At 60.6% G+C, this 26,076-nt stretch overlaps 2 protein-coding genes across 6 annotated transcripts in view; one reads left to right on the plus strand and one right to left on the minus strand.

Annotated features, from left to right (window-relative positions):
• Window positions 1-26,076, minus strand: part of CORO7 (coronin 7) — a 65,508-nt gene that overhangs the window by 17,654 nt on the left and 21,778 nt on the right. For 3 of the 4 annotated variants that reach the window (XR_012429682.1, XM_065536904.1, XM_005591114.4), the window contains 3 exons: window positions 24,335-24,385; window positions 17,006-17,092; window positions 16,447-16,529 (listed from right to left, as the gene is read on the minus strand). Coding sequence is in view for 3 of the 4 variants with exons in the window: in XM_065536904.1 (XP_065392976.1) it covers window positions 16,447-16,529; window positions 17,006-17,092; window positions 24,335-24,385 (221 nt within the window). In the remaining variant the exon portion in view is untranslated. Of the gene's footprint in view, window positions 1-1,636; window positions 1,728-16,446; window positions 16,530-17,005; window positions 17,093-24,334; window positions 24,386-26,076 lie in introns of all 4 variants that reach the window. The other variant, XM_074028746.1, reaches the window with a different exon arrangement.
• Window positions 85-11,980, plus strand: VASN (vasorin). 2 transcript variants are annotated; one of them, XM_015442422.3, is made up of 2 exons: window positions 85-230; window positions 9,223-11,980. In XM_015442422.3, exon 2 carries the CDS (start codon window positions 9,330-9,332, stop codon window positions 11,349-11,351), a length of 2,022 nt encoding a protein of 673 aa, XP_015297908.3. In that variant the 5' UTR covers window positions 85-230; window positions 9,223-9,329; the 3' UTR covers window positions 11,352-11,980. The 2 variants fall into 2 exon arrangements, with proteins under 2 accessions (XP_015297908.3, XP_005591168.3); XM_005591111.4 differs by having other exon boundaries at window positions 9,321-11,980.

Here is a 26,076-nt window from a genome sequence, read left to right on the forward strand (position 1 = left end):
CGGCCAATGGGGAGAGGCCCCGCCCCCTGCCGCGGCGGGCCCGCTCCCCCGGGCTCTTAAGGCGCGACTGGCCTCCCCCGAGCCGACTCCGGAGCCCGAGCCCGGGGCGGGTGGAGGCGGACTCGAACGCGGTTGCCTCGGGACCCAGGACCCCGTCGGGCCCGACCGGCCGGGAAAGACTGAGGCCGCGGCCTGCCCCGCCCGGCTCCCTGCGCCGCCGCCGCCTCCCGGTGAGTTTCTGCCGGGCTGGGGGGCTGCGGGCGGGGACGGGGGCGCCAGGGCCAGGCTGTGCACACGCGCGGTTCACGCGCTAGGACCGCCGCCGCGCGCACACACGCACTCTCGGGACCGCGGTCCCAACCCCGCACGGTCACCCGGGCCGCCCGGCGGGCAGGCCCTGTGCGCTCCTTTCCCCGCCGTCCTGGGGCACCGACAGCCCCGCGGCCGGCCAGGGTGCGCGCCTGAGTGTGCGGTGAGCCCGAGAGGCTGCAAGCAGACAAAATAAACACCCCCTCCCATGCTTCCTTCTCCCACGGCTGGGCCCTCCGGCATGACCAGTTTTATGATTCAGACCCCTTTGAGGGGGGATAGCCAAGGCGTAGGCTTGGGTTACTTTTCCCTCCTGGGGTCCGGCAGTAGGTGCTGCTGTGCAGAAGGGCTGCCTGGGGTCCTCTGGACCCTTGTCACTCAAAGCACAGCTGGGGGCTACAGATATGCAGCCCTAGGGAGGGGCGGGGGGTGGCTGGTGGGCGTCTGATGCCCATCCCTCCAGGTGGGGGATGGACCTGTACTGGCCAGGGCCCTTAGTGCTCCGGGTTGCAGGGTGCCGGGTCTCTGCCTCTGCCAGGGAAGGGGCTTTGCCTGGGCTGCAAACCCAGTGGCCTGGAGCCAGCCTAGTCCTTTGTGTCCCTGGGCTGGCAGTGCTGGGGCCTGAGGACTGCCGAGGTCCCCTGTGGACACTGGCAGGCCAGCCGATTGGTGCCAGCCATTCTGCCTCTCCCCCGTTCGTTAACGATTGCCACACCAGGGTCACTGACCGCCTCTCCTGCTGTGGCCCAGGGGTGGAGTGTGCAGGGTGGAAGGAAGAGGTCCTGGGGGTCTAGGTGTCCTCCTGCCTGCCTTTTGCACCAAGGACAGGTGAGGCTCTGAAGAGAGGCAGCGGGACCTAGAGCCCCCTTCCCTGGGCTGAGAGCTTCCAGGGCTGGGGACTGGATAAAATCTCCAAGGTCCCTTCACACTAGACTGTACTTTGGGTGTTTGGGGCATAGAGGGGTGACCGGGCTGGGACCTTCCAAGCAGGGTCCATTAGGGCCAGTCCAGTGGGCAGCAAAGTCCAGGATGGGCCCAGCTATTGACAAAAACCCAACAGAGCTGGGGCAGGCAGGTGGGGGATGGGGAGCAGTCCCCTGAGTTTACTCTCTTCTCCCAGGGGAGTTGGCCTGGAGCTTCTGTAAACAGAGTGTCAGAGGCAGGAAGAGGCTCTGGTGATGAGCAGCCCAGCTGGATCCCCTCCAGACCATTATCTAGCCTCCCCTGGGCCTGGGGAGGGAGGATGCGCACACGCATGCCAGCCTGGGGGCCGGGCACTGCCTGTCCCACCCCCGTCTCCTGCGCATTGGAACAGCTGTCCTGATACCTGTGGGTCCGGAGGGTCAGATGGAGATGGAGGTGGGGCTGCGGGCTGGGGTCCCAGGGCATTTGCCATCCATGGCACCTCTCTCCATATTCTGGGAATGGGAGAAGGGGATTCAGCATAAGGAGCCTCTCAGACACTGCCCAGACCTGTGCTTAACCAAGGAAGGCCCCTCTGGCAGGCAGCCCAGGGGCCAGGGAGATGGCAAGGGAGATGCCCTAGGCAGGAGATGGGTCCGTGACTCCTAGCTCCCATTACTGTCACCCCCACCGACAGCCCCGGGGGAGCTGGGATAAGTCCCAAGTAAAGAGAATTAAGTCCTTGCCTGGACTTATAAGTGGATCTTAACACTACACTGGGCAGCCTCTGGGAACAAGAAGGCAGGGCCCTGCTGAGCCCCAGAGGGAGCTCCCACCTCAGCAGCCCAGACAGCCAGTCCTGCCAGTGGAACAGAGGTGTGCAGAGGGGAGGCTGCCCACAGAGCCATCCCTGACCACTGGATAGCCCTGAGCTCACGGGAGGGCAGCAAGGCCACCTAACTCTGTTAGTGACCTCTCCTGGACCCCCCATCAGCTGCCCTTAGAGTCCCCTCCCTGAGCTGGGGAGCCCAAGGCTCTGTGCTGCCAAGAAAACCAGCTCCCCTCACTGCTGTGGAATTTGCGTGAGTTCTTGGAGCAGGGGGAGGGTGCACGTGTGTGTGTGTGTGTGTGTGTGTGTGTGTCTGCAGGAGCACTGCCCAGTGGGTGTGTGTCTAGTGTGGGCGTGTCTGTGTGCGCGTGACTGCAGCAGGGCTGTGTATTTGGGGGTGGGCGGGGGTGTTTGGGGGAGCCTGCTTGCACCAGGAGGGGCAGGGCCTCAGCCTCCTTCCTTTTATCGGTTTCCACATTCCAGAGTCAGCCGGATCGCTTTCCCTCCGCGCTGGGCCGCCGGCCTCCCCCGCTTTTCCTCATTCCAGCCTCCCTGGGTGTGAGGAGGCTGGAGGAGGCTCCCTCGGGCCACCTCGGTTTTTGGGGGGGTTGGGGGCGGGCCAGGGGCCAATTATTCTCCAAGGTTGGGGACGGCCCCCACCAGACTCCTCGTGGGGAATGCAATAAGGCTCTGACATTCCTCAGGGGCTGCCTGAGAGATTTAATTAAGGAGGGAGGAGGGAGCCAGCCTGCACCGGGAAGGGGCTGGGGCGGCCGCTGGGGCCCCTGCTGGCCCTGGGCCCCGAGCCCGGCTGGGCATTGAGAGCAATGCGGGGGCTGGGTTGTGGTTCAGTGGCCAGGTCCTGTTCTGCCTCTCTTAGTCCATCCCGCCTGCTGACTGATCAGCTCACAGACCCCAGGGGCGCCATTTCTGCCACGGGTTGGCCAAGAACCCTGGGTGACTGGGGGGGTTCAGCATGGGGAACTTGAGAAAGGCAAGACCCCTTCCAGGGCCACTTCCTTCTCAGATCCCCAGGCCCAGGAAGCTTAGGGCTGACGGCCTTCCTTGGTAACTAAGGTGTTCTTCTGGCAAGTTCAGGGTGAATTGCAGGTTAGGGCCTTACTAGATGGGTGCTTGCCCCTGGGTGGGGACCGGGCAGTGAGGAGGCCCCGTGTTGAGGCCCAGCCCTGGTGGCATCACACCTGCCGCGTGCCGACAGTGGCATCTGGACTGGCCCATTTCTAGTTGGGCTGCAGACACCACACAGCTCTCAGGGCCACAGGTGTCCTCCCTGACAGGTTGCACCTCTTGTGACTGAGATGGCACGTCCCACTGCCCCAGGGACTCACTTGAGCTGGGGCCTGGCCTTAGTCACTGGTCTCCCTGCCCTGGGCTAACAGGTCTGGCAGCTGCCAAGTCACCCATGGTGCCACTGAAGGCACCCACCTGGGGCCAGGCCAGCCTCCTGGGTAGAGGGAGGAGGGAAGGCCCTGTGCCTGCTCCTCTCCCAGCCCTGCCAGCTGGTCCACACCTGCTCCGGGATCCAGAGCCCCTCCCTGCACAGGAAGACAAGCTGACATCCTGACAGTCTCCTTTGCTATCCTCTGCCCTGGTGTTCTGAACCCTGGCTGTGCAGAGGACTCGCTCAAGGAGCTTCTCCAAAATACAGCTCTGCCTGGGTCTCACCCCTAAAAATTCTTTTTTTTTTTTGAGACGGAGTCTTGCTCTGTCGCCTAGGCTGGAGTGCAGTGGCCGGATCTCGGCTCACTGCAAGCTCCGCCTCCCGGGTTCACGCCATTCTCCTGCCTCAGCCTCCCGAGTAGCTGGGACTACAGGCGCCCGCCACCTCGCCCGGCTAGTTTTTTGTATTTTTTTAGTAGAGAAGGGGTTTCACCGTGTTAGCCAGGATGGTCTTGATCTCCTGACCTCGTGATCCGCCCGTCTCGGCCTCCCAAAGTGCTGGGATTACAGGCTTGAGCCACCGCGCCTGGCCTCTTTTTTTTTTTTTTTGAGACGTAGTCTCGCTCTGTCCCCCAGGCGGGAGTGCAGTGGCGCAATCTTGGCTCACTGCAAGCTCCGCCTCCCAAGTAGCTGGGACTACAGGCGCCTGCCACCACGCCCGGCTAATTTTTTTGTATTTTTAGTAGAGACAGGGTTTCACCACGTTAGCCAGGATGGTCTCCCTCTGCTGACCTCGTGATCCTCCCACCTCGGCCTCCCAAAGTGCTGGCATTACAGGCATGAGCCACCATGCCCGGCAGAAATTCTTGTTTAATTGGCCTGGGGGTGGGGCCCCAGCATGGAGGTTTTTCGAAAGCTTCCTGGTTGATTCTGATGTGCAGCCCCGGGGCAAAGCCCTGGCGTCACAGGTGGGAGATGTTAGCCCAGAGAGGGGAGCGTGCTTGGGTGAGGTCACAAAGCGTGCTGAGTGCCTGACCGAGCTCCTGGCTGTGGCATTATCTGTGGAATGAAGAGCGCCAGCTTGGGGTGGTGGATGGAGTAAGAGGCTGACACCGGTGTGGACCCCCGCTCAATCACCAGCCAGGGGTCCCCGTGCCTATAGGGAGGGCCTACCTGCCGCAGTCCCTGAGGAACTCGAGGCCCAGCCCTCTCTGCCCTTTCTGTGAGGGCCCAAGACCCCTGACCTCTTTGCCCTGCCCTTGGGACTGCTGTGTCCCAAGGAAGGGGAGACGGGGCGGACCCAGCCGGGCCCTGAGCCTCCTCGGACACGTCAGCGAAACTGGAGCCAGCCGTCCTGGCCGCCGGCACAGTCCCGCCTGCCTGGGGGGGTTGGCAGACTCCCGGGGCTGGGCTGCTGCCAGGCCTTGCCGGCCACACAGAGCCTCGGCGGGCCAGCATGGGAAGCGGGGGCCCGGAGTCTCAGGGTCAGACCTGCAGCGCCTGTCCTGCACCCACTCTGAAGCATCCGGCACACGAGGGGCGTGCTGGCCTCAGACTGTCTGTCTGTCTGTCCAAGCCTGTCCCCTACTCAGCAGGCACACCGCCTGCCCCAGGATCACTAAGATGAGCTCACCAGGGGCTGATGTGCTTGCCAGATGCCTGGGTCCCACCCCAGCCATGCTATCCCCTCGCCCGTCCCCGCCTGACCCTGGGCGTGTGTGGTGTACCCCAGGGGGTGGGTGTCCCCCTGGGAGATGAGATACAAGTGCCTTGTCCTCCTTACTCATAGGGCCCCTCCCTGAAGTCCTGTGCTGAAGGGGACTGCCAAAGGACAGATCACCCACCACATGCCCCCTTCCAGAACCGGAGATACCCCACCCCCGACCCCAGGCCCCAGGGTGAAGGGCAGCCTTGGTGTGGGGACGTCCGATCTGTATAAAGCTGGCCTGAAACCCTCTCCCTTAGTAGTACCCGCGCCCGGGGGGCAGGCAGGGTTCTGCGTTTATGAGTAACGCCCTCTGCAGTGAATGTTTACCGACCACTTAGCATGTGCCCCGAGCACAAACCAAGTCACCCCAGACACAGGCGCCACGAGCAGTCCCCACTGCACGATGGGGGCTGACGTGGGGGCCGTGGCTGGGCTGTGGACCCTATCGCCCTATGCCAGCTACCGTGCCAAGGAGGGGGCAAGGCCGGCAGCAGCACTCAGCAAGGCTGAGGAACTTGGGTGGAGGAGGGACACCCCAGACCCTCGCTGTCATCTTCCCACCCCCCAACATCCCCGAATCCCAGGGCTGCCTCCGGAACACCACCTGCACTGGGCAGAGGAAAAGGTCTCACCTCCCTGCCTGACTAGTGGATCAAATATCAAAGCTCAGGTCCTGAGATCACTGGTGGGAGGGCGGGTGGGCGGCGGCAAACACAGTGTGACCTGTAGACAGCCCCCAGCCCAGCGCCCACACCAAGCACACGCCCAGACCCCAGGCGGGCGGGACAGCTCCCAGAACTTGTTAAAAGAACTTCCGCATTTGAAAACAAACAGGACAACAGAAAATGACAACTCCAGAGGGTGAGGGGGCAGGGCTGCTTGCACCAACTCCAGAGGTGAGAAACTGAGGCCCACAGTTGAGAAAGGAACTCTGGCCTCTGTCCCCTGCCACCCCGCCACCGTCCCCTCCACGGTCAGCCTTCCCCCACTGGGTTCCTCTCGGGGCTGGCTGATGGGTTCCTCAGTGCCAGGAGCCCCTGGCGGCGCCCTCAGAGCTGCCAGCCTGTAGCTTACAAACTCTGGGGTTTTCCAAAGCTCCAGCGCTGCCTCCTCCCTCCTCCCTTTGCTGTGGGGGTATAATTGGGGCTCAGGCAAAAGCTCACTGCACGTTTTACGGGGCTGGGAAGCAGGCTGGCTGCTACCTGCTGGGTGGTCAGCCCAGGACCCCAGCCCACAGTCCTGACCCAGACCCCTGTCCTGCTGACAAGGACGCACACTCCACAGCTCACAACCTGTCAGCCAGAAAGCCACCCTGTGGCCAGATGGACCCACAGCATCCCCTCCCCCTTCACAACCTTGCTGATTAAAGACCCAACAGTGCAGGGAGAAGAGCACCTCCCAGTATGTACCCCTAAGAGCTGGCCTGCACACCTGGCCTCGCAGGGCTGAGGACTCCACATGCAGCCCCCACTGCAGCCCTGAAGTGTCCCAGATACTCAGATGAAGAAACCGAGGTGTGAGAGCAAAGTCACTGTCTGTGGCCTCGCAGCATGGACACCTCTGAGCCCAGGGCCGCCTGTCTGGAGTGAGAGCTTTTGACTGTGACCTTAAATGAGGCCCAAGGGGAGCTGAGGCCACAGTGGTGGCCAGGCTGGCCACGTGGAGGGTCCCTTCCCACCCTGGAACCTGGCTGCACCCTTCGTGACCCTGGCCTGGCCCCACTGGGAGGACTAATTCAGGCAGAGGTGGCCTCACCCCCCACATGGACATGGGGTGGGTGGGGGTCACTCACAGCCCACATCTGGAGGCCAGACCGCACCCGCCGTCCTCTGAGTCAGTGAGGGTGGAGCGGGTCCCACAAGGGAGGAGAAGGCTGGGGGTGTGGCCCCAGGGCCTTAGGTCATCAGACACGAGCCCCCCTGGGGTGGTACTGGCTGGCCAGGGACACGTGCCCGGGGTTCAGGGTGCTAACTTCTTCCAGTGCTCAGTGCCAGGCCCTCCTGGGCTGTTCACTCGGCAGAGGTGAGCTAAGCGGGCCTGGAGACACCTATGGCAAAGGCAGGCCGGGTCTCACCTTAGGGAGGTGAGGGGGCACACGACAGCAAGGGGCACACTGCTAGGTCGGGGAGGCTTAGCCTGTTGGCCTCTGAAGGGCGCTTGTTGTCGCTAACTGACTAGGGGCTCAGGGTCGGTGGCTTCTAGGGGAGACACTCTGACAGTGCGATACTACAGGTGGGCAGGGCCTGCGTGGGCCAAACCCTGGGACAAGGGCTCCTTCCTTTACCTCGAGCTACCTACAGACCTCAGTGGCCACCTCACCAGTGATTTGTCTAATCTGTCCTGGGACCACCTGCTCCTCCTTCTTACATTCCAGAAACCCACGTACCTGGGGGAGAGGGAGCCCCATGGATGGGTTCCCCCTGCCTGGGGCCGTGGGGTGGAGTGCAGGCTGGGTGGGGGTCATGTTCCCTGGACTACCTGCATGGTCCGTGTGGGGCAAGGGGAAGCCCAGGCTCCAGCACAAAGGGCTCTTGTGTGAGCTGTAGGCACCACTGGGCAGGATGCTTCCTGGGGATGGGCTGGCACCCCGTATGAGGCTCATGGACTCCAGGGGTGCCAAGGTGGGGAGGGCTGCTCCTGGGGACAGCCCCAGTGGTCTCCCCAGGAGTCTAGGTGATGGGGGCCAGCCACAGACCTGCCTGACTTGGGCAGTGCAGCTAAGATCTGGAGCCTGGAGTGGCTGGTGGGAGCCCCCGCCCCCAGGGCATCTGGAGGGCATGCACCCGTCACAGGCAGCTGTTGCACACCTGAGCTCTGGCTCGGACTTGCTGGCACTGCAATGGCAGCGAGTCCCTGCACCTCCATGAGCCCTGCTTTCTTCTGTCTGCCCTGATGTGGCTGCTGGGGGGCTACCTGAGGTGATGGTAAACACTTAGTGTTCCTTAGTCCTTCCCACTTAGCTGGCATGTGGGAAGGAGTTGCACCACCACTGCCGAGGGGATGGCTGCTGCTCATCTTTCTTGGTGCCCAGCCCAGGGCAGACCCCAAGAAACAGTAGATGAAGCTGGGGGCGGTGGCTCACGCCTGTAATCTCAGCACTTTTGGAGGCTGAGGTGGGCAGATACCTGAGGTCGGGAGTTTGAGACCAGCCTGACCAACATGGCGAAACTCCGTCACTACTAAAAAAAATACAAAAATTAGCCGAGCTTGGTGGCTGGCACCTGTAGTCCCAGCTACATGGGAGGCTGAGGCATGAGAATTACTTGAACCTGGGAGGCGGAGGTTGCAGTGAGCTGAGATGACGCCACTGCACTCCAGCCTGGGCGACAGAGCGAAACTCCATCTCAAAAAAATAGAAACAGTAGATGAATGACTCTGCAGAGTTTTCCCAGGCCTGGCACTGCCCCTGGGGCTGCCATGTAGCCAGTGTCCCCACCTGAGCCCTGTGGCCCCCAGCTCCAGCTGTGTCACCAGCCTCAGCTCCCCGCCTCCCTCCCTCACAGGGGACACGTACCAATGCCTGTGACCTCTGCCCCTCCTCCAGGAACCTTCCCGCGGGCCACTTCCTGGCGGCCCACAGCCCCCAGCCTAAGCAGGTCTGACTGCCCAAGTGGAAAAACACGGATCCCATAGTTTCCATGTGAAGTCTTCCCGCTACAGTCCCTCCTCCAAGGAGGGCGGGACACGAAGCGTGGCAGCAGGAGCCGGGGTCCAGGGCAGCCAGCTTCTCTGCTTACACACCCACCCAGCTGCCTGCCTGCCCCCTCTTCCAGACCCTGTAGGGAGGAGCTGCCGCTCCAAGTCCCATGATTCTCGATTCTCTCTTTCCCTGTCCACCTCTGAGGCAGGGGATGGGGGAACCTACCTAGGCAGAGGCAGGAGGGTCTGAGGTTCAGGAGGAAGTGGTGCATGGTCACTGCACATTCAGTGGACGTCAGGCCCCATGATGACCTCTATGTGCACTGAATGTAACAACAAGGTCACACAGTGAGGAAGTGACGGGGCTGGGACAGAACCTGGTTCAGGGGCACTGACGACCTGACTCATAACTATTGGGTTCTCTTGCATTTAGGGGCAGGAGCAGTGAATTCCCTCTGTCCCTTCCTGGCGTGGCTGCCCTCTAGGCCTCTCACTCACGGTCTTCTGTCTCTGCCTCCTCTTTGCTCCCAGGGACAGAAGATGTGCTCCAGGGTCCCTCTGCTACTGCCCCTGCTCCTGCTCCTGGCCCTGAGGCCCGGGGTGCAGGGCTGCCCATCCGGCTGCCAGTGCAGCCAGCCACAGACAGTCTTCTGCACTGCCCGCCAGGGGACCACGGTGCCCCGAGACGTGCCACCCAACACGGTGGGGCTGTACGTCTTTGAGAACGGCATCACCACGCTCGACACAGGCAGCTTTGCCGGCCTGCCGAGCCTGCAGCTCCTGGACCTGTCACAGAACCAGATTGCCAGCCTGCCCAGCGGGGTCTTCCAGCCACTCGCCAACCTCAGCAACTTGGACCTGACAGCCAACAGGCTGCATGAAATCACCAATGAGACTTTCCATGGCCTGCGGCGCCTCGAGCGCCTCTACCTGGGCAAGAACCGCATCCGCCACATCCAACCTGGTGCCTTCGACACGCTCGACCGCCTCCTGGAGCTCAAGCTGCAGGACAACGAGCTGAGGGCACTGCCCCCGCTGCGCCTGCCCCGCCTGCTGCTGCTGGACCTCAGCCACAACAGCCTCCTGGCCCTGGAGCCCGGCATCCTGGACACTGCCAACGTGGAGGCGCTGCGGCTGGCCGGTCTGGGGCTGCAGCAGCTGGACGAGGGGCTCTTCAGCCGCTTGCGCAACCTCCATGACCTGGATGTGTCTGACAACCAGCTGGAGCGAGTGCCACCTGTGATCCGAGGCCTCCGGGGCCTGACGCGCCTGCGGCTAGCCGGCAACACCCGCATCGCCCAGCTGCGGCCCGAGGACCTGGCCGGCCTGGCTGCCCTGCAGGAGCTGGACCTGAGCAACCTAAGCCTGCAGGCCCTGCCTAGCGACCTCTCGGGCCTCTTCCCCCGCCTGCGGCTGCTGGCAGCTGCCCGCAACCCCTTCAACTGCGTGTGCCCCCTGAGCTGGTTTGGCCCCTGGGTGCGCGAGAGCCACGTCACACTGGCCAGCCCTGAAGAGACGCGCTGCCACTTCCCGCCCAAGAATGCTGGCCGACTGCTCCTGGAGCTTGACTACGCCGACTTTGGCTGCCCAGCCACCACTACCACGGCCGCAGTGCCCACCACGAGGCCCATGGTGCGGGAGCCTACACTGTTGTCTTCTAGCTTGGCTCCTACCTGGCTTAGCCCCACAGAGCCGGCCACTGAGGCCCCCAGCCTGCCCTCCACTGCCCCACCTACTATAGGGCCTGTCCCCCAGCCCCAGGACTGCCCACCGTCCACCTGCCTCAATGGGGGCACATGCCACCTGGAAGCACGGCACCACCTGGCATGCTTGTGCCCTGAGGGCTTCACGGGCCTGTACTGTGAGAGCCAGATGGGGCAGGGGACACAGCCCAGCCCTACACCAGCCACGCCGAGGCCACCACGGCCCCTGACCCTGGGCATCGAGCCGGTGAGCCCCACCTCCCTGCGTGTGGGGCTGCAGCGCTACCTCCAGGGGAGCTCTGTGCAGCTCAGGAGCCTCCGCCTCACCTACCGCAACCTATCGGGCCCTGATAAGCGTCTGGTGACGCTGCGGCTGCCCGCCTCGCTCACTGAGTACACGGTCACCCAGCTGCGGCCCAATGCCACCTACTCCATCTGTGTCATGCCTTTGGGGCCCGGGCGGGTGCCGGAGGGTGATGAGGCCTGCGGGGAGGCCCGCACACCCCCAGCCGTCCACTCCAACCACGCCCCAGTCACCCAGGCCCGCGAGGGCAACCTGCCACTCCTCATTGCGCCCGCCCTGGCCGCAGTGTTCCTGGCCGCGCTGGCTGCGGTGGGGACAGCCTACTGTGTGCGGCGGGGGCGGGCCGTGGCAGCAGTGGCTCAGGACAAAGGGCAGGTGGGGCCAGGGGCTGGGCCCCTGGAACTGGAGGGGGTGAAGGCCCCCTTGGAGCCAGGCCCAAAGGCAACAGAGGGCGGTGGAGAGGCCCTGCCCAGCGGGTCTGAGTGTGAGGTGCCACTCATGGGCTTCCCAGGGCCTGGCCTCCAGTCACCCCTCCACGCAAAGCCCTACATTTAAGCCAGGGAGAGACAGGGCAGCCGGGGCCAGGCTCTCAGCCAGTGAGACGGCCAGCCCCCTCCTGCTGCCACAACACGTAAGTTCTCAGTCCCAACCTCGGGGACGTGTGCAGACAGGGCTGTGTGACCACAGCTGGGTCCTGTCCCCTCTGGACCTTGTCTCCTCATCTGTGAGATGCCGTGGCCCAGCTGATGAGCCCTAATGTCCCCAGAACCGAGTGCCTATGAGGACGGCGTCCGCCCTGCCCTCTGCAACGTGCAGTCCCTCGGCACGCCGGCCCTGCCATGTGCTGGTAACGCATGCCTGGGCCCTGCTGGGCTCTCCCACTCCAAGCAGACCCTGGGGGTCAGTGAAGGAAGCTCCCAGAAAGAGCAGAGGGAGAGCAGGTGGGCGACGGGGCTGTGTGACTCTAGCTTTGGCCCCAGGAAGCGAAGGAACAAAAGAAACTGGAAAGGAAGATGCTTTAGAAACATGTTCTGCTTTTTAAAAAAAAATACATATATTTATAAGAGATCCTTTCCCATTTATTCTGGGAAGATGTTTTTCAAACTCAGAGATAAGGACTTTGGTTTTTGTAAGACAAACGATGATATGAAGGCCTTTTGTAAGAAAATAAAAGATGAAATGAAGTGTGTTTCTTGGGCTCAGCCCCAGGGTAGAAGGGCTGGATGGAGGGAGATCGAGGAGCAGCCCTTGCTATGGGGAGCTGGGGCCCTCAGTCAGCATCCCCTGGGCTTGGGCAGCCCTCCCAGGTGTCCTGATCTGGATGCCATCCACCCTAGGCTTGAATAAGGTGAGGCTGGGCCCAGGTGGGGCAGGGCTGCCTCTGGCCTCGAACAAGGACGGGTCAGGAAGCCTCACCATCCCCAGGCCCCGTCTTCTGCCAGCAGGAGCTCTGGCCCACGTGCGGCTGGGAGAGGCCTGTGGCAGATGTGGGGCCCGGTGAGGCCCTCCTGGGTTGGTCTGATGGGCAGTTCACTGCCTGCCTTCCTCTAAGGACAGGACCCTGGGCTCTCTCATTCCAGGCCTCATGGATGGTCCCGGGACCAGACAGGCTCCAGGACCTTCCCTACAGTGTCGGGAGAGCCAGGTTTGCATGGCCCAAGCCCCATGCCACCCCACTGCCCAGCATGGGTGCAGCAGGGAAATCCTGCTCCCTGCCTCCTGCTCCCGTTGCAGTGAGGGCTTTGTTGGGAGAGGAAGTGTGAATCATCAAAGGCAGGGACCCCATGGGTGGGGAGAAAGGAGCTGAGCCCCAGCTGGCAGGACAAGCTGGGAGACAGGAACAAAGGGCCCAGGCTGGCTTGCAGATGGTGCCAGGATTGGTGGCCTTGGGATGCCCCCTCAGCCCCTGCATTAGGGATGTGCCCAGGCTTTCCGGAAACCCTAGAAGTGGAAGCATTTTCCAGGAAGGCTGCATGCTGAGGTGGGGGCAGGGATGCTGAGTGCAGCTGTGGCCTGGACTGGGTGCAGGGAGCTTGGGGACAGTGATGGACACACAGCACCTTTTCCTGTTACCCTCAGTGGGAAGGAGGGGAGGGGAGGGGGCCCACTGGGCTGCTGCTGCAGGGGCACCCAGAACATGCTGGAGTGAGCCTCCTGCAGACCCCATGCCACTGTCCCACAGGTCATGGCCCCAGCCCCCAGCACTCAGCCTCACCCCTGGTGGGACAGAGTCAGCCAAGCCAGACCCAGGGAGCAGGCCCCGCGGCGCGGGTGTTGATGTCAGCGCCGAGTCAGGCCCAGCCACGCGAGGCTCTGGATTCAATTAGCGGCTGCTGAGGGCTCTGGCACAGGGAGGGAGGAGGCGGGCCGTGGGTCATGGCGGGCAGTGGGTGGTGGCAGTGGGCCTGGGTGGGGCCCCTTCTTCCTGAGGCAGCAGTGGCAGCCCAGGTGGATTTCCTGTAGGCCTGGGTCCCATTAGGGGAGTGGCTGCGGCCAGGCCTGCCTCCCCCTTCTCGTGGCTGCCTTGTCAAAGGGGCCTTTGTGGGCCTGAGGCTGCCGCTGAACACGGTGGCTGCTGAAGAAATGTTCTCACTGCAAAGCAAACCTGGCCGAGTGGGACGGTGGTGGTGGGGCAGTCGGGGGGTGACAGGGCCCAAAGAAAGGAAGCCTTCCCAGGAACAGTGTCTGGAGTGTGCCATCAGATCAGGGCTTCGGGGAAGGGGAGAACCCAGCCAGGGGGTGGCCAAGCTGAGATGCAGCCTCGACCCGGGACAAGTCCCCTGACTCTAGGCCAGGGACCAGGGGCAGATGTGGGGGTGTGCGAGCCCCCATCACCAGGTGCTGACCGCAGCAGGCTCTGGGCCACGTGGGCGACACCTGCTCTTGTTTTATGCCCGGCGACCTCTTATATTGAAAAGGAGCGGCCACAGGGAGGGAAGACAGCGTGCTCACAGTAAGTGGAGACAGGACCCCAGCACCTGCTCCCCAGCCATGGATGGGGCTGCCGGCCACGCGGGAGGGCTTAGGGCCACTGTGAGCTACAGAAGCAACAGACCCTACATCTATGGGGTAGGGGGTGATACAGTTCGCCCAGCCCCCTCAAAGGTGTTCACACACTCATCCCCGCTCAGTTCACACCCAGAAGCATGGCACCCAAGACAGGTGTATCTTTGTGCCTCCCAGACCAAAGCATGAGATATTCCTTCAGTGCAGGCTGCCGGTCCCTCTCATTATCCTCCCACCTCCACCTGGCATCAAGCATGGTGCCAGGCACACAAAGTGCTGGGCAGCCCTCCGTGGATGCTGCCTGAGCACAGACAGGACCTTGGTGTTTGAGGCTGGCCTGGCTCCCAGCCTCCGCTCCTCCTACTGTGGCCGGCTTCCCCTCAGATACTCCACGAATGTCACAGGGAGGGCATAGGTGGGACCACAGTGGAGGCCCCTGGGTGAGGATGAGGAGGAGACGGGGTGTGTGCATGAACCCTGGCCTCCTCTAGCTCTCATAAGGGCACACACTGTTCTGCCCAAGAAAAGATGGAAAATCTGTAAAACAGAACTCGAGGGTGGTGGAGTGGATGCAGTTGCCAACCTCCTGTGCCCATAGATGACACTCCAGACTTTCCATGCTCAGCCCAGATTCGCTCAGAGGTCCTGGCACCCCAGAGAGTCAGTGGGGGGCTCCAGCTTCCAGGATGCCTGGGGGTACAGGGGACCCACCACCTCTCAGAACAGCTGGGGGGCTGGCACACATCCTTGGCATCCACCAGCTTCATGGGGGCTGGAGAGTCCCGGCTCCCTTGCCAAGGGTGCCAGGAAGGCAGAGCAGGGGCCAGGGCTCGGGGGCAGAGGGGAGAGAACCCTGGCCTGGCCACCCATCTGGGAGTGATTTGAGAAATTCCAGTCCTCACTGGTCCTTCGAGGCTATTCTTAACTGTGGTAATTACAGGGTCAGCCTCGGCCAGTGGCACCGTGAGGTCTGGGCATCATTAACTCCTCCAGAGGCCACACTGGGACGGGGCAGGAGATGCTTGCAGGGGATGGGGACCCTGTCACTGGGGGCGGAGCCTGGAAGGCAGGAAGTGGTGGGTGGAAGTGACTGGTGCTGGGTCCCTTCACACCAATGCCTCTGCTGGGGGCCCTGCAGGGAAGGGGCTATCTAACCTAGAAAGGTCTAGAAGACAAGATGCCAGGCAGCTCCGGGCCCAGGATGGGGGACATGGGGACAGATCCTAGACATAGAGTCTGAAGGCCCGGGAGCTCTGACTCCTCAAGGCAAGGCGGGTCCCACTGACTCCTCCCTGAATCCCCAATGCCCAGAGCAGGCAGGAGGCTGAGGGCAGCCCTGACTCTGCCTCTCGCCCTCCATGTGACTTCAGGGAAGGTGCTGAATCTTGCTCACCTTTGCCTCCCTCATCTGTAAAATGGGCCTTGCCAGCTCTCAGCCCCTTCCTGGGTGTGAGAGGATGGGAGAGGGCGTCACTGTCACCCTGACCCCTACCCCTTCTCTGGGCGGCTCTCAGCCGGGGGAAGCCCTTGGCAGCAGCTCTCACTGGTATTCAGGGGGGACCTCTTTTGGGGACTCCCCGGAAGATCCCACAGCCTTCCTTACCCCCAGACACATACGCTTGCTGCTCCCAGAGCCTGGACAGGTCATTGTTGCCTGTGACTCAGTTTCCTCAGTTATGCAATGGAAGAAGGAATAAGCTTGCCAAGGACCACCCATTTCCTGGCTCTGACGTTCTCGGATCCCCCTGCCTGCGAAGATTCCAGCAAGGCCCTCATGAGTCATGGCTGAAGCTTCAGAAGGCGGATGGAGTCCCTGCCGCTCCACCCTGGCCCTGCCTGGCTACGTCTCTGAACACCCCCAGCCTCAGTTTCCCCAGCTGTGTTGTGGGTGGTCTGAACGGATGGGTCACTCATAAATGCTTGCCCTGGGCCTCCTGGTGTCTGGCTCTGGAGCCGCAGTGGGCCAAGGCCAGAGCGTGCCTGGCCAGGACCCCGCCAGGCACTGCCAAAAGCCCTCTCCACACACTTCTGGGGGCAGATGGAAGGATGAGGTGCACTTGGAGCCCCCCAGGCTGCCTGGACACCAGCCTCACCTGTGGACACACCTCAGGATAGAACACGAAAGCACATGGCTGGTGCGGAGTAGGCCGCATAAACCTCAGTGGGCCGCATAAGCCAAGGCCCACCTCCACCTCCACCTCTACCTCTACCTCCACTTCCAACCTGCCAGGCTGTCCAACAATGAGCACGCCCACCCTCCTATCATAGCCTGGAGCCTCCCTGGGCCTCAGCCCTACCAGAACATCCACAGAAAAATGAAGTGCATTCTTGCATTTCCAGACCACACCCTCTCCCTGAATGCCAAGCATGCCTGTGTCAACCCCTGGCCATGAAACCTCTGGTGACCAAGGGCCCACTCTGCTACCAGGGGCCAAAGGGGTACCAGAACACCTGTTGTAGGTGATACCTGGAAGCTTCGGGGGTACAGGGCCAGATGTCTGTTGCAAGGCCTTGCAGCCCAGATCAGGTACCCCAGAACACCCCGGAGATCAGCCCGCCTCACTGACAGGCCGGATCAGGTGCCCTTGCCAGCGGTGCCCTGGGTCATCAGCCCCCCAGCCCACCCGTGTGTCACAGCTCCTACCCTGGTGAGGTGTCCAAGGTGAGGGAGGCCAGGGCGTTGGAGAACAACCGCGTGTCCCACAGCTTCACTTCATGCTCACGCATCTGCAGGGAGGGCGAGAGAGGGGCTCAGAGGGGCCTGTCCCTCAGAGCCCCACCCGGGGGCTCCCGGGAAACCCAGTGCCTGAGGGTACAGCCTGACACAGGGCACCTGCCTCAGAGCAGGGCTTGGAATGGGGATGGGAGTCACCCCAAGGAAAGAGAGTTTGGGTTTTCATGTTCTGCCCCTTTAAGAACCCTTAGGTGACAAGGGATGAGGGGCGGTTCCCTCCATGGACTCGGTCCCTGTGGGGCCACTATAGCTCCTGGGGTCAGGCTGAGCTATTACAAATGGAATCTGCCAGTTTTCAGCAGCCGTCAGTCCCCTGAGGCTCTGAGACCCGGCTGCACAGTCAGGCCGTATATGGACAGGCCTGGAACTGGCCCTCAGTCCCCCGCCTCCCATTGGCTTTGTCCCTGCCCGAAGGGCTGGACACGTCCCCACCTGGCCATGCCCTGCTCCTCCAGGAGGAACCCCCTACCTGGTTGAATCCAGTAGACACAAGGTACTCCCGGGAGCCCGTCCATGCCAGCCGGCTATCCCTGCTGTTCTCATGGGCCTGTGTGCTCTGCAGGAGGCAAGAGGTGGACCTGAGCCCCAAGGCCCCCTGCTGGTAGGCGGGGCCCCCTGGACTGGGCCTGAGCTGGGGAACTTCTGCTGCCCACCTGCCTGAAAGCCTCATAGAGGGTGGGAAGGGCTGGTTCCTTCTCCACGTCCCCACTGGGACCAAAGGTCTCCAAAGCACCCCAGGGATCAGCCCCGCCTCCGCCCTAGCTGAGGGCAGCTCTGCGCCCAGAGGCCAACCTGACCGCTCCTCCCGAGTGTCCCTCCTCCCGAAGAGAAGGCTGCCTCGCTCCCCAGCTCCAGGCCCCTTCCCTACTGCACCAGGGGCTTAAAGGCACTGGCACTTTCTTGCCCCCATGAGCTGTGTGATCCGGGGGACGCCACACTCTCTCAAAGCGTCATTTCTCTCACTTGTGTAAGGGGCACCTGGTGCGGTGCCACCCACTTCCCAGGGCTGTTGCCATGTGGAAGGGCAGGGCTTGTGGCAAAGTGCCGTGTAAATCGGGGGATTTTGAGGATCACTGCGGCCGCCCCAGGCAGGAGGCAGGGCCTGGGACCCACCTCTGGGCAACGTCCAGAGAGCGCCAAGCAGTGCCTCTCCTGGCCCTCCCAAGGTGCTGGAGCTGCCAGCAGGAAAGCTCCTGGCCCCTGGGAGGAGAGGGAAGCTCATATGGTGGGTGGGGCCCTGTCCTCCTGGGTCCTGGCAATAGGGAGCTGAGGGGGCCAGAGGAAATGCAAACAGCTCCTCCCAGTCACCCTGGCCCCTGGAGCCTGAGACGAAGGACCCTGTTACCAAAAATAGCTCACCCCAAACCATGGCCAGCTTCCTCTGAGCTTCCCACGATCTCCTTGGGAATGAATGAGGGAGGGAAGCAGCCTGCGAGGAGCTGGCCCGGGGCCCCCTCCCCAGCCCGTGGAGGCTGACTCCAGCGTGGGAGACCATCGGAAACGGCTCCAGGTCCCGTCCTTCGAGGGGCTTTTCTCACTGTTCCCTTCCCACCAGGCTGCGGCCGGCACAGGAAGTTGGGGCTGGAGCCTGAGAACCAAGGCCCCACTGCCCTCTCTCCACGTAAGAGGGGATATCGGGTCAGGACAAGGGTCGAGCCATTGGCCAGCCCTGCCCTCGACACCCGGAGAGGGTCACAGTGTCATTCAGGCTCCTGCCTTCTCGGTGTTTAGGGTGCAAATATCCGTGTGTGCGCAGCCCACCAGGTGGCTCTTAGCTTGTCCAAAAGTCATTCATTCATTCAAGAAACACAAGGCCTCCCAGGGACCAGAGCTGTGCTAGGAGCTGGCGGTGGGGCCGGATGGTTCTCAGCTAGAGGGCAGGTGCTGGGGGGAAGCAGTGCCCCTCGCTCATCTATTTTCTCCTCATATGGATATTTGAGCCACACACTATCCGAGATGACACGGTGAACAAAATGGGAAAAGTCCCCGTGCCCGTAGAATAAACACGTCGGGGAGGCAGATGTAGGCCAAACAGAAATCAGTGTGTCATTCCATGTGACTGTGCATGCCATGGGGGAACCGCATGGTGTTAGGGGAAGAAGCTCTGGAGGTGGACCCAGGAGAGCCCCAGCCCAGCCACCACGGCCACCTTCCATGGTGAGTCAGTCACCGGCTCTGTGCCTCAGTTTCCATGTCTGTAAAAAGCACTGTAACAGAATTTACTTTTTTTTTTAACCTTTCCTGTGGTGCTGAAGGACCTACTTTTGAAGACGGCCATAAGGAGTAAGAGGGAACGCTTGTAGAAGGCTCAGGATTGTGTCTGACAAGTGTCACGTGTGCATGTCTCACAAGTAATAGCAGGGTACCGTCAGAGTGTAAGTGAGGGAAGACCTAGCGTCATTCCCACTAGGCTGTTTGAGGGTTGACAGGCGTGAGCCAGGTATGGGAACTAGCATACACAAAGAGTTGAAAACTGGATGCAGAAAGACCCGCTCAGTCAGCAGGGGGGGATGCGGGAGGTGGAGGCCGGGCCAAGCCTGCAGGATCCCCCCAGGGCTACCACTGAGCACTTTTCACCTAGGGGGCACAGACTAAGGCTAGGGGTGGGACACCCCTTGGCCTGTATCTCCCACCTTCCTAATTCACATGTGGGAAGCCACAGGCACAGAGAAAGGAAGCCATGGTGCAAAGTGGCCCAGCCCCAGCTGTCTCCTCCACTTGCACAAGAGGGACATGAGGCTCAGAGTGGTGATGAGACTTGCACAAAGTTGCGGCTAGGAGGCAGCAGGGAAGGGAGGAGGAGCCGCCCAGGACCACAGCTGGCCTAGAAACACTCTGGTTTCCAGCAAACATCCTGGGCCAGCTCTCGCTCCCTGGAGTGTTCAGCCCAGCCTGCAGAGCTCCAGGTAAGAGCTTTGGCTGCACCCAGCCACTCCCCACTGTGGGTACACGCAGCTCAGTTTGCCCAGAGACCACGGGAAGCCCCCAAGTGAGGGAGGGGGTCAGTGGCCCACCCCTTACTCTATAACTCCTTATCAATGGAGTGATCACCAGTATCAAAAATGAGAGATGGGCTGGGTGCAATGGTCCCTGCCGTAATCCCAACACTTTGGGAGGCTGAGGCGGGAGGACTGCTTGAGCCCAGGAGTTCCAGAGCACCTGGGCCACAAACTGAAAACTTCTTTCTTAGAAAAACAAACACGGCCGGGCGCGGTGGCTCATGCTTGTAACCCCAGCACTTTGGGAGGCCGAGGCGGGCGGATCACGAGGTCAGGAGATCGAGACCATCCTGGCGAACATGGTGAAATCCCATCTCTACTAAAAATACAAAAAATTAGCTGGGCGTGGTGGCGGGCGCCTGTAGTCCCAGCTTCTCGGGAGGCTGAGGCAGGAGAATGGCCTAAACCCGGGAGGCGGAGCTTGCAGTGAGCCGAGATTCAGCCACTGCATTCCAGCCTGGGCGACAGAGCGAGACTCCGTCTCAAAAAAAAAAAAAAAGGCCGGGCGCGGTGGCTCAAGCCTGTAATCCCAGCACTTTGGGAGGCCGAGATGGGCGGATCACAAGGTCAGGAGATCGAGACCATCCTGGCTAATACGGTGAAACTCTGTCTCTACTAAAACATACAAAAAAAAAAAGCTAGCTGGGCGTGGTGGCGGCGCCTGTAGTCCCAGCTACTCGGGAGGCTGAGGCAGGAGAATGGCATAAACCCAGGAGGCAGAGCTTGCAGTGAGCTGAGATCCGGCCACTGCACTCCAGCCTGGGCGACAGAGCGAGACTCCGTCTCAAAAAAAAAAAAGAAAAAAAAGAAAAACAAACACTAGGCCGGGCACAGTGGCTCATGCCTATAGTCCTAGCACTTTGCGAGGCTGAGGCGGGGGGATCACGTGAGGTCAGGAGTTCAAGACCAGCCTGGCCAACATGGTGAAACCGCATCTCTACCAAAAATACAAAAATTAGCTGGGAATGGTGGCAGGCGTCTGTAATCCCAGCTACTCAGGAGGCTGAGGCAGGAGAATCACTTGAACCTGGGAGGCGGAGGCTGCAGTGAGCCGAGATTAAGCCCTTGCACTCCAGCCTGGGTGACAGAGCAAGACTCTATCTCGAAAAAAAAAAAAAAAAAACAACTAGCTTGACGTGGTGGTGCATGCCTGTAGTCCCAGCTACTAGGGAGGCCGAGGCAGGAGGATTGCTTGAGCCCAGGAGGTCAATGCTGCAGAGAGCCGTGATGGCGCCACTGCACTCCCGCCTGGGTGACAGAGCGAGACCCGTTTGCCAGCCTCAGCAAGCCTCAGAGAAGAGCCCTCTCTCCAGCTCCTCATTCTCCTGGGTAGCAGGCAAGAACAGGGGCTGCAGCTGAGACCCAGGCATCGTTACCCTGCATCCCCGAGGCCCCCCACAACCTGGTTCTGAGAACAGGAGGGGCTGTGGCAGGGCAGAAGCAGTGCCAGCCCCGTAGGGGGTGAGGAGGGGAGGCGTATGCCCACCCCTTCCTCACCATGACAACACTTCCTATGCAGGGCAGGAGGGTTCCAGGAGCAACCCTGGCTCCCTGCTTGGGTAAGGGGACCTGCTTTAATAGTAAGACGCCCCCACTCACTCCCTTCTCTCCTCTGAGGCTCACCACCCCCAACTGGCCTGTCTGATGCACTGGGGTTCCTAGAGGGCTCAGTCTGGGGCCCCCTCCCACCCAGACAAGGGTTCTAAGTCCTCCACACTCATCTGTGGCTGCCACTTCCCCAGAACAGCCTGGGCTCCAGAGCCTAACCCAGCCCCAGCTAGGCCAGTTGTATAGGGAAGGGGCGGCAGTGGGGGTCTGGGCGGTTCCACAATCAGATGGGCGAGCCTGCCTGTCACCCTGAGGTGGGACCCTGGAGAAGCCACAGAACCATCTGACCCTTGGGGTCTACACCTCCAAGGAAGTGGAATATGCCAAGTGCCTGGCGCATAACAAAGGCTCATACATGCAGTCTAAGAACCAAGCAGGGGTGTGAGCAGGAGGAGTCACCCCAGGGTCCCCTGCTCCAAGCTCATGCCTGAGGCAGGGCTCCAACAAGACAGTGGAGGGCGGACTCCCTGGCCCACTCCGGGCTCTGGGACAGCACCAGGGCTCAGGTGGGGTGGACCCACAGAGGACAGAGGTTGCATGGAGGGCAGGCGGCTCCGCTCCCTGACCCCCAGCCACACCCCACCAGGCAGGAAGGAGGATTGCCAGAGAAAGTGCTCCCAGAAGGCCTCTCCCTCAAGTCGGCCCCTCGGCTCACACCGGCCCTGGCTGCCAGCAGCGGTTTTCCTAATAGAAGCCAGGTGTGGGCCAGATGCCCTGGGCGGAAGTGGGGGGCAGGGCCACACGGAGAGCGGCATTCCAGGCCTGCTGCCCCCGCACCAGGGCCCGAGCACAGGCCCCAGCCAGCAGCTGGAGGGGTGGGAGCCACCCACGCTCTTCCCAGGTCTCCTCGCCCCAAAGCCCCGCAGGGGGGCTCCCTCCAGAACCAGATCCTCTCTCTCTCTTCGAGGAGCTGGGAGCCCCTTGGACAGCAGCCACTCTATCCCCACCTCGGCATCAGTCACCGCCCCCAGCCCTGCTGGAAGAGGAGGGGAGAGAGGAGGAAGGCTGGGAAGAGGGGGCGGAGGAGGGGAGAAGAGGAAGAATCACGTGGGCCCAGCAAGCTGGCTCAGAGCCATGCCTGGTAGGTCAGGGGCAGAAGCATAGGTGCCCCAGCAGTGCCCTGGGCTCTGGAGAGGAGAGTGCAACCTGAGAAAGTGAAGGAGGCCGGAGGAAGCCTCCGTGGCGCCTTCAAGCTGAGCCTGGGCCCCGCTTTCTGGGCAAAGGCTTGGAGGTCAAAGAAAGCTACCCAGTGAGGATACCGCGCACACCCACACTGCCCTGAGATGCAGACAGCCACCATCTACCAAGCCCAGGTCCCGCATGACGAAGAGGTCAGCCAGCCTCACCAACAAGTATGACCAGGGTGTGGCCAAAACCACTCTGCCTGGCTAGTTTCACCGGTTAAATGGGAGTCCTCTCAATCTTCAGCTGGACAAAAGTGGAACTGACTGTACCGTTTGGACTAAAAAACTGCAATCTTCCATGTGACTGGGTTTCTCTCCTCAGTCTTGTGTGTGTAGGGGGCTCTGGGGCTCCAGTCTAACGCTAGTTTGGTTTGGGCTAGTAGTTTGCCCTCGACCCCAGGTGAGGAAAAAGTCCTAGAAATGGGGAGGGGGTATCTGTGATGGGCCTAGGTCTTTGCTGGGGAGCTCCTCTCCTGAGCTAACAGCAGGACCCTAAACTTCACCTTCCTCAGGAAAGAAGCTTCCTCAGCTTCTGGAAAGTTCTTTTTAGAAATGTAAATCCACGGCCAGGCGCGGTAGCTCACGTCTATAATCCTAGCACTTTGGCAGGCCGAGGCAGGCGGATCACAAGGTCAGGAGTTCCAGATCAGCCTGACCAACATGGTAAAACTCTGTCTCTACTAAAAATACAAAAAAATTAGCTGGGCGTGGTGGCGGGCGCCTGTAGTCCCAGCTACTCGGAAGGCTGAGGCAGGGGAATGGCATGAACCCAGGAGGCGGAGTTTGCAGTGAGCCGAGATCGCGCCACTGGACTCCAGCCTGGGCGACAGAGCGAGACTCTATCTCCCCCGCAAAAAAGAAATATAAATCTACTCATCGTACTTCCTGCTTAAAACTCTCTAAAGGCGGCCGGGCACGGTGGCTCACGCCTGTAATCCCAGCACTCTGGGACGCCGAGGCAGGAGGATCACGAGGTCAGGAGATTGAGACCATCCTGGCTAACACGGTGAAACCCGGTCTCTACTAAAAATGCAAAAACAAAATTAGCCGGGTGTGGTGGCAGGCGCCTGTAGTTCCAGTTACTTGGGAGGCTAGGGCAGGAGAATGGCGTGAACCCGGGAGGCGGAGCTTGCAGTGAGCCGAGATCGAGCCACTGCACTCTAGCCTGGGCGACAGAGTGAGACTCCATCTCAAAAAATAAATTAAAAAAAAAAATTACCTAATGGCTTCCCACAGCCCAGGTGACCACGGGCCTGTTTCCCCCAGCACCGCTCGCGCAGACTCCGCAGACGAGCCTGTCCTCCTCCAGGCCATCTGTGCCTGCCCCCTTGGCATTACTCAGGCCTCCGCTCCCCAGCCAGTTACTCAGGGAAGCACTAAACCAGCCCAGCAAGAGAAGCCCCCAGCAACTACCCCGGGACAGGGCCCTGTCCCAGGATTGTTGCTCCTGCCTACAAGGTCTCTGTAGGGCGAATGAATGGTGCCCCAGTGGCTGGATGCCTGCAGCATGAGCCAGGTCCCAGCTTCCCCGCTCGGAACTGAAATGGCCACGCACATTCCATGCACAGACACAAACCAAAACACGCTCAGTTCCTGGAGCCTGTACGTTTTGATAGGTCCCACCCGGGGTCTTCCTGCAGAGGACAGGAGCTATTTCTTTTTGGCTCCTCTGCAGCTGGTCTCTGCTGACCGTGCCAGGGTGAAGGGCTCAAAGGAAGGAAGTGGGGATCTCAGATCACTGACTGAAGCCACAGGATGGCCTCCGTGGAGAGCCTGGGGGAAGCTTAGCTCTGCCCACCCTGTGATCAAAGCCAGGCCCTCCCAGGACCCAGAACACACTTCACAGGAAGAGCTCCCAGCAGTGATGGCCCACCTCCTGGGGACCCCTGGTGCTGCGGACATGTCCGCCAGGACCCCAGGCCTGCCCTTACCTCCACCTGCTGGAACCACTGGGTCCTCAGCCTCAGCGGAGGCTTCAGCCCACCCCGGCTTGCCCACACAACTCACCTGAGAGGCCTGCGGCTGTGTTCTGGGGTCAAAGATCCGCAGCTGCTTGTCCTGGAAAAGCAGAGAGGAGGAAACAACTTGCAACTAGGGCTGGAGGGTCCCTGGAAGCCAGCCTGTCCTCCCACCCGCCAGCTCTGAGCAGCCCATCCCCAGCACACAGGGCTGGCATCACACACCAGGGCATCCCTCCTCAGCCCTGTTTCTCCTTCTCAGCACAGCAGCAGGCCCCACCCAGTCCCCCAAAAAAGCAAGCTCAGCAAGCAGTGTTCAGCTTCCTGAGACCTACTCCACACCAGGCATACCAGACACTCGACCCCTCCTAGTCTTCCAACTACCCTATGAAGTGGTACTATCACCATGACCCCTCACAGACAGACAAATGGAGGTCCAGAACCAAACTCTAGGCTGTCAGTGCCCTACACATGCTCAGCCCTATGCTAGGCCCAGCCTGGAGAGGCTCACGTGACGACCTCATTTCTGCACTTACAGAATTTAGCATTTAACCAGGAAAATGAGCTTACACTTCCAAACCATCCATTCAGCAGTAACTGATTCAGATTATCTAAAGGGAGGATGGAAACAGACAAAAAGCAGAAAAAAATGTATTGAAATAAAACACCCATACTTTGTATAGGACCTTCTTTCTGTGGAACAATCTGTGTGTGTGTGCATGCACACGTGTGTGTACACAAACATGCACCACGTTTGGCCATAATAAATTAAGTGCAAAAGGAAGTTGTAGAATAACATGGCATAGCGTGATTCTACTGTGGTAAAAATCAACAAAAATCTCCATTTGTGTGACCATGATCCTGTTTGTTTTCACTGTTACACAGCTGTCATACAGCCCATACATTTTACACGTTTGCTGAGCAAGGAGAAAGGTCTAGACTAACACAGGCCGCTGTGCTAATGCTGGGTACCAAGGGTGGGGAAGGTGGGGGCTGGTTAACTTTTTCTTTTTACATCTTAGCACAGGTCTATTTTGTTTCATTCAGCATAGATTCCTGTTTTCATATTTTGAAAAACAGTAAACAATTTGAATTTGAAATGAAAAACAACACCAACCAGGCATAGTGGCTCGCGCCTGTAATCCCAGCACTGTGAGGCTTAAGGTGGGCGGATCACCTGAGGTCAGGAGTTCGAGGCTAGTCTGGTCAACATGGTGAAACCGCGTTTCTACTAAAAATAAAAAAATTAGCTTGGCGTGGTTGCAGGCGCCTGTAATCCCAGCTACTCAGGGGGCTGAGGCAGGAGAATCGCTTGAACCCGGGAGGCAGAAGTTGCAGTGAGCTGAGGTTGTACCACTGCACTCCAGCCTGGGCAACAGAGTAAGACTCCGTCTCAAAAAAAAAAAAAAAAGAAAAACAACATCCTTTGCACCAGCACACACTAAAAAAAACTTGAAATACACATGCTCCTCAAAATACAATGGAGTTACATCCCAATAAACCCATCTTAAATTGAAAATACAGTAAGTATGGCCAGGAGCAGAGGCTCATGCCTGTAATCCCAGCACTCTGGGAGGCCGAGGCGGCAGATGACTTAAGGTCAGGAGTTCGAGACCAGTCTGGCCAACAAGGTGAAACCCCGTCTCCATCAAAAATACAAAAATGAACCAGGCATGGTGGCAGGCACCTGTAATCCCAGCTGCTCGGGAGGCTGAGGCAAAACTGCTTGAACCTGGGAGGCAGAGGTTGCAGTGAGCCAAAATCATGCCACTGCACTCCAGCCTGGGTGAC

Source organism: Macaca fascicularis, chromosome 20 (genome assembly GCF_037993035.2).
Source record: "Macaca fascicularis isolate 582-1 chromosome 20, T2T-MFA8v1.1".
Taxonomy (NCBI): Eukaryota; Metazoa; Chordata; class Mammalia; order Primates; family Cercopithecidae; genus Macaca; species Macaca fascicularis.

What these genes read in the sequence shown, in the direction of transcription:
- VASN (XM_015442422.3), top strand. Translation starts at nt 9,330, where the DNA reads ATGTGCTCCAGGGTCCCTCTGCTACTGCCCCTGCTCCTGCTCCTGGCC.